The sequence below is a fragment of the Octopus sinensis genome, linkage group LG3, assembly GCF_006345805.1.
Source record: "Octopus sinensis linkage group LG3, ASM634580v1, whole genome shotgun sequence".
In the NCBI taxonomy this organism is placed as follows: Eukaryota; Metazoa; Mollusca; class Cephalopoda; order Octopoda; family Octopodidae; genus Octopus; species Octopus sinensis.
This window is the reverse complement of record NC_042999.1, coordinates 21,657,305-21,670,571: the sequence shown is the minus strand read 5'-3', so window position 1 is coordinate 21,670,571 and position 13,267 is coordinate 21,657,305. Positions and strand designations below refer to the sequence as shown.

The 13,267-nt window shown below is 35.2% G+C and overlaps 2 protein-coding genes across 7 annotated transcripts in view; both read left to right on the top strand.

The window, feature by feature from the left end:
• Positions 1-2,801, top strand: part of LOC115209088 (toll-like receptor 13) — a 56,832-nt gene extending 54,031 nt beyond the window's left edge. For 5 of the 6 annotated variants that reach the window (XM_036500877.1, XM_036500875.1, XM_036500874.1 and 2 more), the window contains one exon: positions 249-2,801. In XM_036500877.1, the coding sequence (XP_036356770.1) occupies positions 331-2,394 (2,064 nt within the window). In that variant the 5' untranslated portion in view covers positions 249-330 and the 3' untranslated portion in view covers positions 2,395-2,801. The remainder of the gene's footprint in view (positions 1-248) is intronic. The other variant, XM_036500879.1, reaches the window with a different exon arrangement.
• A 6,785-nt stretch (positions 2,802-9,586) lies between these two features.
• LOC115209089 (toll-like receptor 13) overlaps positions 9,587-13,267 on the top strand; it is a 9,128-nt gene continuing 5,447 nt past the window's right edge. Inside the window, exon 1 of the mRNA XM_029777203.2 lies at positions 9,587-9,713. The gene's annotated coding sequence lies outside the window, so the exon portion shown is untranslated. The remainder of the gene's footprint in view (positions 9,714-13,267) is intronic.

The window sequence follows — 13,267 nt, the reverse complement described above, 5'->3', positions numbered from 1 at the left end:
GTGGTGTTTATTATCAATAGATTTGGAATAATCGACAATAATTTCTTCCCTTCTAGATCTAGAGCAAGAAGCATATTGCTGAATTTAAAATTTGACATATTATATACTAAATATTTTACCTTTTACGATTCACTAATATATGTTTATTTCATGCTACGTTGTCCGAATGTGATTTAGTTTTAGTATTTTGTAATATAAATTCTTTTGTTTGTAATATTAAATGTAGTGTCTCTTTTGAACTATTTCAGGTATGGATGAAATGCTGACGACCTGAATAGAATGAAGCTTTGTAGATGAACCCATCCAAATTCGTAACTAAATTTCTGCACAATGAAGTCTTTGTCTCTAAGCGTACTCCTCCTGATATTTCATGTTTCATGTAGTAAAGTGAAAGAATGTCACGTTTTCAGAAAAAATAGATACTTATGTGATGGTAGCCATTTTGTTCCAACTTTACCAAATTTCACTACATCTGTAACATTCACAGACCTAAAAATTGACAATTGGGACAACCAAATCTTTCAAAATTTGACAGAACTGCCCTTACTAGAACATTTGTTAATTAAAACCACCTGGCTTAAGACATCTACTAATGATGTATTTAAGTCTTTGAAGTATATACAAGAATTTGAACTTATTACTGTTCATTTGCCCCTTCCAGAATTACGAAATGTGCTGTTTGGTTTACCACTGACTACAAAAAAATTAATATTAGCTGATATGCAACTGGAAAATATGAATAAAGATATATTTGATGGTCTCAGAGGAACTAACATTTCAATTATTTACATAGAGAAATCTACTATGTTACGTTTTGATGGCAACTATTTCACAGGTATAGATCGATTAGATAGACTTGTTCTTCAAAGAGACGGTATTACCACAGTTACCGACTGGGGATATCTTCCTAATTTGACTTATCTAGATTTCTATCATAACGAAATTTCAACTTTGCCAAAATTTAGAAACGAATCAGGATTTATATTTTACCCAAAACTTAAAGAGCTGTTTTTAGGTTTATCAGGACTTACTTACCTAAACAGCAATTTTTTCAAAGGATTAGACCGTCTACATACACTGGGTATCTTTGTTGGTCATATCATTTTATTCAAATCGGATGTTTTCCAGAATTTGAAATGTCTACGAGCAGTAAGTTTAGTATCTCTTAAGCACACTAGATTAAGATTTGAGCGAAACGTCTTCAAACTCAAATTATTGGAGTCAGTGGAGCTAATTAACATTCATGTTGATGTTAACGAAGGCAAAACGTCTTCGTTATTAAAGTCGTGCACACAGCTAAGAAATTTGATTCTGAGAAATGTCAGTAACATAAACGCCAACGATTTACTTAAGCCACTGACTAAACTGGAAAATCTGCAGATTACTGATGGGCAGGTTAGCAAAGTTCCAGATGCGATTTGTAATATGAATAAGCTTAGAGAACTTACCATTTCTCACACAGATGTTAGCAAATGGAACAAAGCGAATTGCTCAGCTATGAGAGTATTGCGTAAACTTGACTTAGAGCACAATAAAATTATCTACGTTAATCAAGAATTATTTTCACATTTACTATTCAGCAACGAGAAACTGAAGATTAATCTCTTAAACAACCCGTTCGTTTGTGACTGCAAAACACTATGGTTTCGAGACTGGTCACGGAGAAATGCAGGGCGATTGAAGAATTACAAATATTATCGTTGCTTCAGTCCCAACTCACTTGGTCACGTTCATTTGCGAAATTTTTCTCTAAGCTGGGATTACTGTGAAAATATAAACAAACCATCTTCTATCGCCGTTGCTGGAGTGATTGTAGCTGTGCTGTCAGTGATGTTTGTATTTACAGCAATATTATCATATATAAAACGATGGTCGATTCGCCTCTGTATTTACCAATCATTAGTAAGAAAGAGAAAATACAAAGCGCTCGTTAATAATGGCCAATATAAGTACGATGCGTTTATATGTTATTGCAGCACTGACGTCAACTGGGTTCTGAATAAACTTTTACCCATTATAGAAGAAGAAAACCATTTCAATTTATGTTTGCATGACAGGGACTTTTTGGTTGGAAACGATATTGTTGATAATATCGTAGAAAGCATGCAACAAAGCCGTAAGGTTGTTTTAGTGTTGTCAAATGATTTTGCTCAGAGTAGCTGGTGCCAGTTTGAAGCAAGTATTGCCCAGCAAAAGATCTTAGAAGAGCACTACGATATTATCATTCCTGTTTTGTTAAATGAAATTCCGTCGAATTTACAGACTAATCGGCTTGGAATTTTACTGAAACAGAAAACGTACCTTGAATGGCCGAATGAAACTCAATATGAAGGAATGTTTTGGGAACGTTTTATAGGACGGCTGAACGCAAATGATATCGACAACGAGATTTAGAGCTAAATGGTAGAGCGTTAGTTTCAAAGGAGACAAACTATTACACAGGAGAAGTAAAGCTGTTGCTAATGTATCCATAAATAAATAACTGATACAAATCTACAAAAGAGTCTTTATATTTGAATACTTTATGTATAATTACTCTCTGATTGTTTTTTGACAAATTTCATACTCTGATAATATATATATATATATATTAATTTGTGTATACATTTTTAAATTCACTGTATAATATAATTTGTAAAAATTAAGCATGTTACGTTTTAATTATCTCTATACCAGCTAGTCCTTTTACACACATAATGCATGCATACATACGTACATAATTCATTCATACATACATACATACATACATACATACATACATACATACATACATACATACATACATACATACATACACACAAACATACATACATACATACATACAAAAATACAGGTGTTGATATTGAAATACCAATGAAGGAGTCTAGGATCTCGGTTAGAAACCAGTTCTTTTTTTTATTAGTAAGAAATATCGAAATAAAACAGAATAATGACATACATACATACACGCATAGGTACATACATACATACACACATACATACACACACATACATACATACATACATATATACATACATACATACATACATGCATACATACATACATACATGAAGGCCGTACACTCGTGACAGAGGATGACCATTGTCGACCTTCAGGAACATTGTGCGCTCTAGGACTAACTTATATTTTGCATTTGCGGCTCCGTTGGTGGCTAATGAGCCCTGCTCTTGACAAGCATACACGACTGCACACATTGCAGACCAAGCTTTCCCCATTCACTATATCAGCCGTTCGCTTTCGCGCAGTTCGCTTAAGTTCTTCATGCTGGACACGTGCTCTCTCAAAAGTGTCGATCCCCTCCTTAACCTGCTTCCTCCATATGTGGCAATGACAGGCATTGTCCTTCCAGTCAGTGTCCTGTATTTCAAAAGACTTTAACGAGGACTTGACGCAGTCCTTAAATCGTAGCCTTGGTTTCTGCCGGAGTATCCTTCCATTCACAAGTTCTCCATAGAGCATCTGCTTAGGAATTCTTCTATCTTCAATTCTAATAATACATACATACATACATACATACATACATACATACATACATACATACATACATAATACAAAAACACCGTTGCTGATACTAAAATTCCTATGAAATCTTATCAGTCGGGTAGCCATGATACGTATATTGGGCTTCGTATATTTATATGTCAATGTCACTTTGATGACATGCACTTCTCCCTAACGCAATAATAATCTTAATAATAATAACAATAATAATAATAATATTAATAACAATAATAATAATGATGATGACGATGATGATGATTATAATAATAACAACAACAACAACACTAATAATAATAATAATAATAATAATAATAATAATAATAATAATAATAATAATAATAATAAAGGATGTAAAAAATAATGTAAACGTGGATCCTATGGTTGTAAAAGTAACTACTCATCAATAAGATGAACTTGGAAGATTGTCATGAACAATACAAAAACTTATCAATAACCTGGATAGACTATAAAAAGGCTTTTGATAGCCTACCACATAGCTAGATTAAGAAATGCCGGAAATGTATAAGATAGCACCTACTCTGCGAAACTTCTTGACTGTAAGTATGAGATCATGGAGACCCACACTAACTTTGAACAGTGTCAATGAATCTCTAAATGCAGGAAATGTAAAACTTTCATGTGGCATTTTCCAGGGTGACTCAATATCACCACTCCTGTTTTGTTTAGCCTTAATACCTCTCTCAAAATTGCTCAATGGTGCGCAGTACGGATATAAAATGTTGATAACATTTATATGTATGAGTTAAAGCTCTTTGCAAAAAATGTCCAACAACTCAAGGGCTTACTAGAGATTGTTAAACAATTCAGTGATGACATCAGAATGCAATTTGGCCTCGATAAATGTGCAAAAGCTACCTTTATCAAAGAAAATGACAGAAATATCTAACGTTAACCTTGACCAGCAGAATGTCATAAAAGAATTAGACCCAGCGGAGTGCTACAAGTACCTAGGGGTAATTGAAGGGGACGGAATAAGGCATTCAGTGATGAAAGAAAGGATCAGGAGAGAATATTATCGCAGAGTAAGAGCAATATATATATATATGTATGTATATGTATTTCTAATGCCAAATATGCCGAAATTAGACACCCTGTCCATAACCATATAATTTTTCACAAGCCACACGCTACTCAAAGAAGGTCGATAGAAATTTCTAAAAAAATCCTTTATTACCATATCGGACCGATTTCAAGGTTAGTTCGTAGGAACACTCCCTTCGTCTGTGATAAATGTTGCAAAGAAATAAATGACATACTCACTCATACCCATGGAAGAACCAAACACTAAGTTCTGAGCACAATTAAGTACCCCAAATATATCCATGGGTGTCTAATTTTGGCATATTTGGTATTAGAAATTTTTTCTTTGCCCTTATCATAAGTTGTTTATAAAATTAACCTTTAAAGGTATTTTTTAATATGCTGGGCATTGTTAAAATTTTTTTCGAAAAAATTTCAGCCTACATTAATTCTATATATATGTATATATATATATATAAATATATATATATATATATATATATATATATATAATATATATATATATATATATATATATATATATCCTCCTTCTCCCTACTTTCCTATATATATATAAGAAATTTGAATTTCTAAATCTCTCGTAGAGAGATGTACGGTGGTAGGGCGATAGAATGGTTGTATACTGTCAATCTAACAAGAACATGACAGTAGCGGGTACACCACCGTTGTATAGCCCTAGGAGGCATCGAACGCCTCCTGACAGCTTCAACACATTTTTTTCCTGTGTCCTTATATACACATACGAAGGGGAGACAAACACCCCAATCGCCGGAACTGCATCTAGGGACACCGTGTTTCAGGATCATTGTCCTTCATCGGCCTAGAGTAGCAGACACCGGTCGGCTGGTGATATTTGTCTGGACTTCGTATCTGTATATATGTAAACTCAGTGAAAAGAAATATTGAATTTCTAAAGGGCTATACAACGGTGGTGTACCCCCTACTGTCACGTTCTTGTTAGATTGACAGTATACAACCATTCTATCGCCCCACCACCGTACATCTCTCTACGAGAGATTTAGAAATTCAATATTTCTTATTTTGATAATCAGTGAATAGACTTCACTGAGTCCATAAGAGCATCACAACAACCCGCAGCACATACCCAAGGCAAACAGAACTGCGCTCGGTGGTGAAGTGGAATCACACTATAAAATTATAACTATTGAATAATAATAATAATAATAATAATAATAATGATAATAATAATAATAATAATAATAATAATAATAATAATAATAATAGGCAGTGGCTCTCATGGCTTCTGATTTTAACTGATTGGAAGTGTTATCATGTACATTGTTTTGTCTTTGTATAAGAGATGGGCTACAGCAAATATTCTGCTCAATACCACAGATTTGCTTGTCAGTTGTTTGACCTTAACCGGTTGAGCATGTCCCTTAGTGGCTGACTATATGTACATCTCTGATCACGAGCAGAAGTAGTGGGGGAGCATCATAGCCATGTGTTGAGAGGGATTCTTTGGGGTTTGAATAATTCACCTCTGGAAACATGGGTGGTTTTTTCAACATCCTTAAACAACCCTTATTCAGGGACCGTTTGAGCGGGATGGCTACTCAACCTGAAGAAAATTCTAATTGGGTTCCCCACCTGCAAGGTCATGTGCTGTTTATCTTGATATGAGGTCACCATGTCGCGCACATATGGTTGTGATGCATGTGCCTGGTGTACCCTTATCAGACGGTAGTCGTGATGGGTATAGTGGGCTTCGTATATTTTACCCCAGTGCCACTTTGATGGCATGCACTGCTCTCTCACTCAATAATAATAGTAATAATAATAATAATGATGTGATGATGATGGAGTTGTCTTTTATTAGACGCATTGACATGATGAGGGCGACATCACAAAGAAAGTTAACAATTTGCTTGGGGATTGACATAGAAGATGAAGAGAATGAAGGGAAAAAAATATAAAATGCAATAAAATAATAACATGACTGATTCAGCTTTCCTCATACTGGAGATCCCATCAAGGACCAATGAAGGAAAGGCATTTAGAATTACCATGACCATGAAAAGAACGTGTCTGCTCCCAACTGTTGCTCACAAATCTATTGGTGTAATTTTAGATTAGTTTGGAGAGCAACACTGGAAAAGGGCTGGTGATTCGGTTGTCATCCTTCATCTGTGGGTTTCCTTGATTGATTATATTTAGAGGTTTCTCTTGGAGCAAACAGGGGACAGCGAGAGGAAACAGAATCTAAGAACAAGAATTAAGGTGACGTATGGGACTTTCTCATAAAGGTTGTCCAAGGTAGTGACACATGATGACCAGATATCATTGTAGAGGATAAAATAAACACTGGAAGATCGTAGGCTTTGCAATTTCCTATCTCTCTTTACTCTTTTAGTTGTTTCAATAATTTGACTGGCCATGCTGGTGCACCACTTTTAGTAGATCAAATCAACCCCAGGACTTTTTTCTTTGTAACCCTAGTACTTATTCTATCATTCTTTTTCGCCGAACCGCTAAATTACGGGGACGTAAACACACCAGCATCGGTTGTCAAGCGATGTTGGGTGGACAAACACAGACACGCAAACATTTATACACATACATACATACACACACACACACACACATATATATATACATATATATATATATATATATGTATATATATATACATATATATACACATACATACATATATAATATATAATATATATATATATATATATTTATATATATAATAACATACATATATACACGGGCTTCTTTCAGTCTTCGCCTACCAAATCCACTCACAAGGCTTTGGTCGGCCCGAGGCGATTGTAGAAGACACTTGCGCAAGGTTCCACGAATTGGGACTGAACCAGGAACCATGCGGTTCGTTAGCAAGCTACTTACCATACAGACACTCCTACGCCTATGATGACAAAGTTGACACCATAGAAATCAAAATTACTGAGAAATATGAAGAGAATATTCGAAAGTCTGTGAAAAACAGAAATAACAATTATTGGGAATGTCTCTTAATGGCTGACAATATGTTCATCTCTGATCACTAGTAGGAGTAGCAGGGGAGCACTGTAACTATGTTGAAAGGAATTTATTGGGGTTTGAATAAGTTACCTCTGGAAACATGGGTGTTTCGTTTATGATCGTTAAACTTTATTCAGGGACGTTTTGATAAGGATGAGTTACATGACATGAAAAAAATTCCTTGCCCCACTGGCAAGGTCATGCCTTGTTAGTGTTCATAAGAGATCAGTATGTCGCGATCATATGGTTGTGATGCATATGCCAGGCGTACCATTACCAGATGGGTTGTAATGATGGGATATTAGCTTCGTATATTCATACACCAGCGTCACTTTGAAAGCATGCATTTCTTGCTCACTAAACAGTAATAACTATAATCATCTCTCTATTGATACAAGGCTATAAATTAGCAGTGACGTGGGAGTTGGCTACGTCAACTCTAGCAGTACATACGATCTAGATGTGCCGATGATATCTGTCAATGTCCATATTCAGAATATCCAATCGGTACCTGTGATGAAAATGATAATATCTGAGCAGATTTGCCAGTAATAATGAATTCAAATTTTGGCACCAGGCCAGCAGTTTCGGAGGAGTGGGTATGTCAATCACATAGATCCCACTATTCAACTGGTATATACTTTATCGATTCTGTAAAAATGAAAGGCAATTTCGATCTCGCGGGAATTTGAACTCAGAACATGAAGACGAAATGCCGTTAAGCATTTTACCAGGTGTGCAAATAATTCTTATTTCTTTATTGCCCACAAGGGGCTAAACAAGGACAAAGGGATTAAGTCGATTACATCGACTCCCGTGCTTAACTGGTACTTAATTTATCGACCCCGAAAGGATGAAAGGCAAAATCGATCTCGGTGGAATTTAAACTCAGGACGTAAAGACAGTGAAATACCGCTAAGCATTTCCCCCAGCGTTCTTAACGTTTCTTATTTCTTCATTGACCACAAGGGGCTAGGCATAGAGGGAACAAACAAGGACAGAGAAAGGGATTAAGTCGATTACATCGAACCCAATGCGTTACTGGTACTTAATTTATCGACCCCGAAAGGATGAAAGGCAAATCGACCTCGGTGGAATTTGAATTCAGAAATACCACTAAGCGTGCTAACGATCCTGTCAGCTTGCCGCCCTTTAAACTCAAGTACGTATGAAACGGTTATAAGTCGATGTTTGCCTAATTATAGAACCTGGAAAGAAATAACGTTTGACGATGTTGATGAAGGTAATACTAATATTTGTTACAAATATTTGTATAAGGCCTGAAATTTCAGAGCAAAGTGTACAGCGATTACATAGACACCAATTTTATTACTACCCATAAGGGGCTAAACACAGAGGGGACAAACAAGGACAGAGAAACGCATTAAGTCGATTACATCGATCCCAGTGCGTAACTGGTACTTATTTAATCGACCCCGAAAGGATGAAAGGCAAAGTCGACTTCGGCGGAATTTGGACTCAGAACGTAACAGTAGACGAAATACCTATTTCCTTACTACCCACAAGGGCCTAAATACAGAGGGGACAAAGAAGGACAGACAAACCAGTGTGTAACTGGTACTTATTTAATCGAGCCCGAAAGGATGAAAGGCAAAGTCGACCTAAGCGGAATTTGAACTCATAACGTAGACACCAATACTCACACGATTCTTATTTTATCGATCACGCAAGGAACGAATGCAAAGCCGACCCCTTAATAATGAGCAGATGCTATTATATTTTCCATGTTTTTACATACAACTTCCTTCACCCAATATGTAATCGGTTTTTGGTATTTGATTGGGCTATTACTCTTATGCAGTTGAAGGCAATTACACTAAAAGCTGCAATGCAGGTCAAATTGTGGAGGATTTCAGACTAAATAAAACCTCTCTCATATTAGTAATTACTTGCACATTTAATTAGTGGGATGGTACAAATGCTTTTAATTTTTAACTTCTTATTATGTAATAATTAATACTAATTGATAAAGGTCCTTGTTGATATTTTACTTCCTATATCGAGAAAAATATTACCACTCAGTCACCGAGTGTTATACAACAATAAACTGGCAACAGTATCACAATTGTTTTGTATTATACAGTTACTGGTTGATAATGGTTCCATATATATTTTTTCGGTAAGTGAAACTTTTCTATATTTAAGAGATGAGGATTTATGTATTTATTTACATTATTTACATTCGACGGATATCTTGTTTCTTGTTTACACAACTGTCGGCTGATATACGCTTCGGCGTTCTCCAGGTGTCTTGTGGGTTCTCATTCCTACGTATTTTTCGATGGTGTTATTATTATTATTTTTGATAAAATTCTTTAAAAATTATAATTTAAATATTGTATTTGAAAAGGATAATAAATGGATAATAAATGGATATCATACTTAATCTTAATATTAATCTTCACTATCCATATAGGAAACCGAACCAAACTCTTCAGTTCTTACATATTCTCTCTAATCGTCCTTGATTATCCCTCGATAGCATGGTAACGGCCATTTCTATTAGAATTTCAATCTTATATGCCAATAAGAAGATATTTAACACTCATGCTTCATATAACCACCAAGCTCTATTTTATATCCCTGATACAAAACTCAAAACTAAAATTGCCAATATCTTCTATATAGTCTAATAACTAACTCACAATCTAATACTACAGACAATGCCCGAATAAAGAATGTGTTATTTAGGAATTTCCTTAAGTATAAATTGTATAACTCCGACAAACTCAATGAAACCAAATATTCAAAATCTTGGAAACGAGATTTCTGCAGCACACAGGTTAAGGGTTTACATAATATTTACTATTGATTTTAAGTATGTGTGTGGGAGGGGCATTTTAAATTTTTATCCGGAGCTTCCTACGTCCCAGATATAAAGGTGAAAATAAAATATTTCCCTTTTGCAAGTTTCGAGTTGAGTACTCCCTTGCACGCTACGTTGACTCGAACCTTGCTTCTATTGTGGCGAATTAACCGCCTCTGGTTAGATATCTTTTATAGTCGCACCAAGATACTTTTCGATGGTGCTTTCCTCTAGGTGTTCAAACCTTTTTTTCTTCTCTACATTGTATACTACTATAGACAATAGTCTTTTCTTTAATTTAATTTTTTATTTCGTTTGGTGGTGTTATTCTAGATTCAACGTCTTTGTCGGTGATCAATCCGAAATAGATTTGTATTTCTTCCATTTTAATTTTAATGTCTTTGAGTCCGCCAACGGCTGAAGCGAAATTCATTTTTGGACTTTCTTCTATCGAAGGCATTCTAACAAAAATGCTTCCGTGTAAACGGGGAAAATATTATCAATTTCCCCAAACACGGACACAATTCAATTTTTCAACAATAACCAAAGCACCTTCTCCCAAATGTGGAGGGTTACAGTTTACAATTATCTAACAAATGCAACACAACAACGTTTCCCTTACGCGGAACCAACAAACGTGATAACAATAGTCAAACAGTAATAATAATGACAACAAAAAGCAGTACGCAGTTGAAGCTATAGTTATTTATGTATAATAGTCCATCTGGACTATTCCATTTCTGCATGCTAATTTTATTTTTAATTTATTCCCATTCATGTGAAACCACGTATTCAAGTTCAAGTCAGTGATGCAATTTTATAGCAATTGCTATTTTTACTTTTGTCATGTTACGATTATATTATACTTTAGTTTGATTTTAAATATTACTTACTACATATAATTCAATTGTTATTATTATCTCTAATTTGTAGTATTAAAGTGAAAGTATCTGACATAAAATAGAGAAATGTTTTTGTTTCACTTTCAACACATAATACTGAAATAGTGGAGAAGATATGATATTGATATGGACTCGCCCTAGTCAAGAAGTTGAAAATTTTTTGCCATGAAACTACATGGACCCTAAGTAAGGCATGTGTAAAATTTCAATGTTTTTGGTTGTTTAGTTCTCAAGTTTAGGGAAACACACAGAGAGACAGACAGTCAAACATACACACATTCTCAGTTTTATATATATAGATATATATACACACCCACACATCTACTGGTACATATATCTATTGTCATCAGTATTCAAACGCGTATGTATAAATACACATACTCACACGCACAAACGTACACATACACACACGTACGCACACACACACACATATATGTATGTATGTATATTAAAAATGTTTTACTATTATATAGATAATTATAACAAAGGAATGGAGTAGGAGTGACTGTGTCGTAAGTAGCTTGCTTACCAACCAAACGGATCCGGGTTCAGTCCCGCTGCTAAGGCATCTTGGGCAAGCGTCTCCTACTATAGCTTCGGGCCGACCAAAGCCTTGTGAGTGGATTTGGTAGAGGGAAACTGAAAGAATTCCCTCGTAGATATATGTATATGTATATATATATATATATATATATATATATATATATATATATTATACATATATATACATATATATATACATATATATATATATATATATTATATATAAATGTATGGTGTGTGGGTGTGTGTGTGGTGCTTGTGTCTTTGTCTTTCCCCCACATGGTTTGACAACCGTTGCTGGTGTTTTTACGTCCCCGTAACTTAGCAGTTCGGCAAAGAATAAGTTCTGGCGATGATTTTGGAAATAGATAAATTGATGGAGAGAGAAATGATAGAAAAAGTTTAGGTGGAGAATATTCGCAGACTGAGACTGATCCTAGAGTCGAAATTAAATGGACGGAATAAGACCGAAGCTATCAATACTTGGGCGGCTTCACTCTTTCATATAGAGCAGAAGTACTCGCATGGAAAATAGGCGAACGAAAAGCTTAGAGAGAAAGACAAGGAAGTTGCTAACTATCTAAGTGTTACCACCACGCTGGAAATAGCAGCCAAAACCTGACTCTAAAATCACACCAAACGCTCACACAGTACCAGGAGAGAAGACAAAAAATTACTGTATAATTCCAGATCCCGGACCTCATTATTAGAAACGCCCAGTCACATCAGTGGAATATATGCTATTATGTGCTATTTGTGTATATTCCCCTGATGAGGCGGGGCGTTTCTTATGCGAAGTCAGATGTTCGGGATCTAGATTTATCCAGTAATTTTTTACTCGTTTGTTTTGTCTTTCTGTCTTCTCTCCTGGTGTTGTGTAGGCGTTTGGTGTGGTTTTAGAGTGAAGTTTTGGCTGCTATTTCCAGCGTAGTGTTATCTCTTAGATACTCGAAATTATAATTTTAATAATCCTATATATATATATATCACGTGAACTAGTGACCGACCAGATCATCAGATGTTATTACACATCGCTGGTCACAATGCGTTCGCATTGTTTTAGCCTTCGAATGACGCCACCCCGCTAGTTAAGCGAGCAGGCCAACAGAAGAAAGAGTGAAAGAAAGTGTGGTGAAAGAGTACAGCAGGGATCACCAACCCCTGCCGGAGCCTCGTGGAGCTATTTAGGTGTTTTCGCTCAATAAACAATCACAACGCCCGGTGTGGGAATCGGAACTGCGATCCTACGACGGCGTGTCCGCTGCCCTAACCACTGGGCCATTGCGCCTATATAGATATATATTTATATATATATATAATATATATATATATATATTATATATATTATATATTTTATATATATACCTATATATATATATATATATTATATATTTATAATATATATATCTTTATATATATATA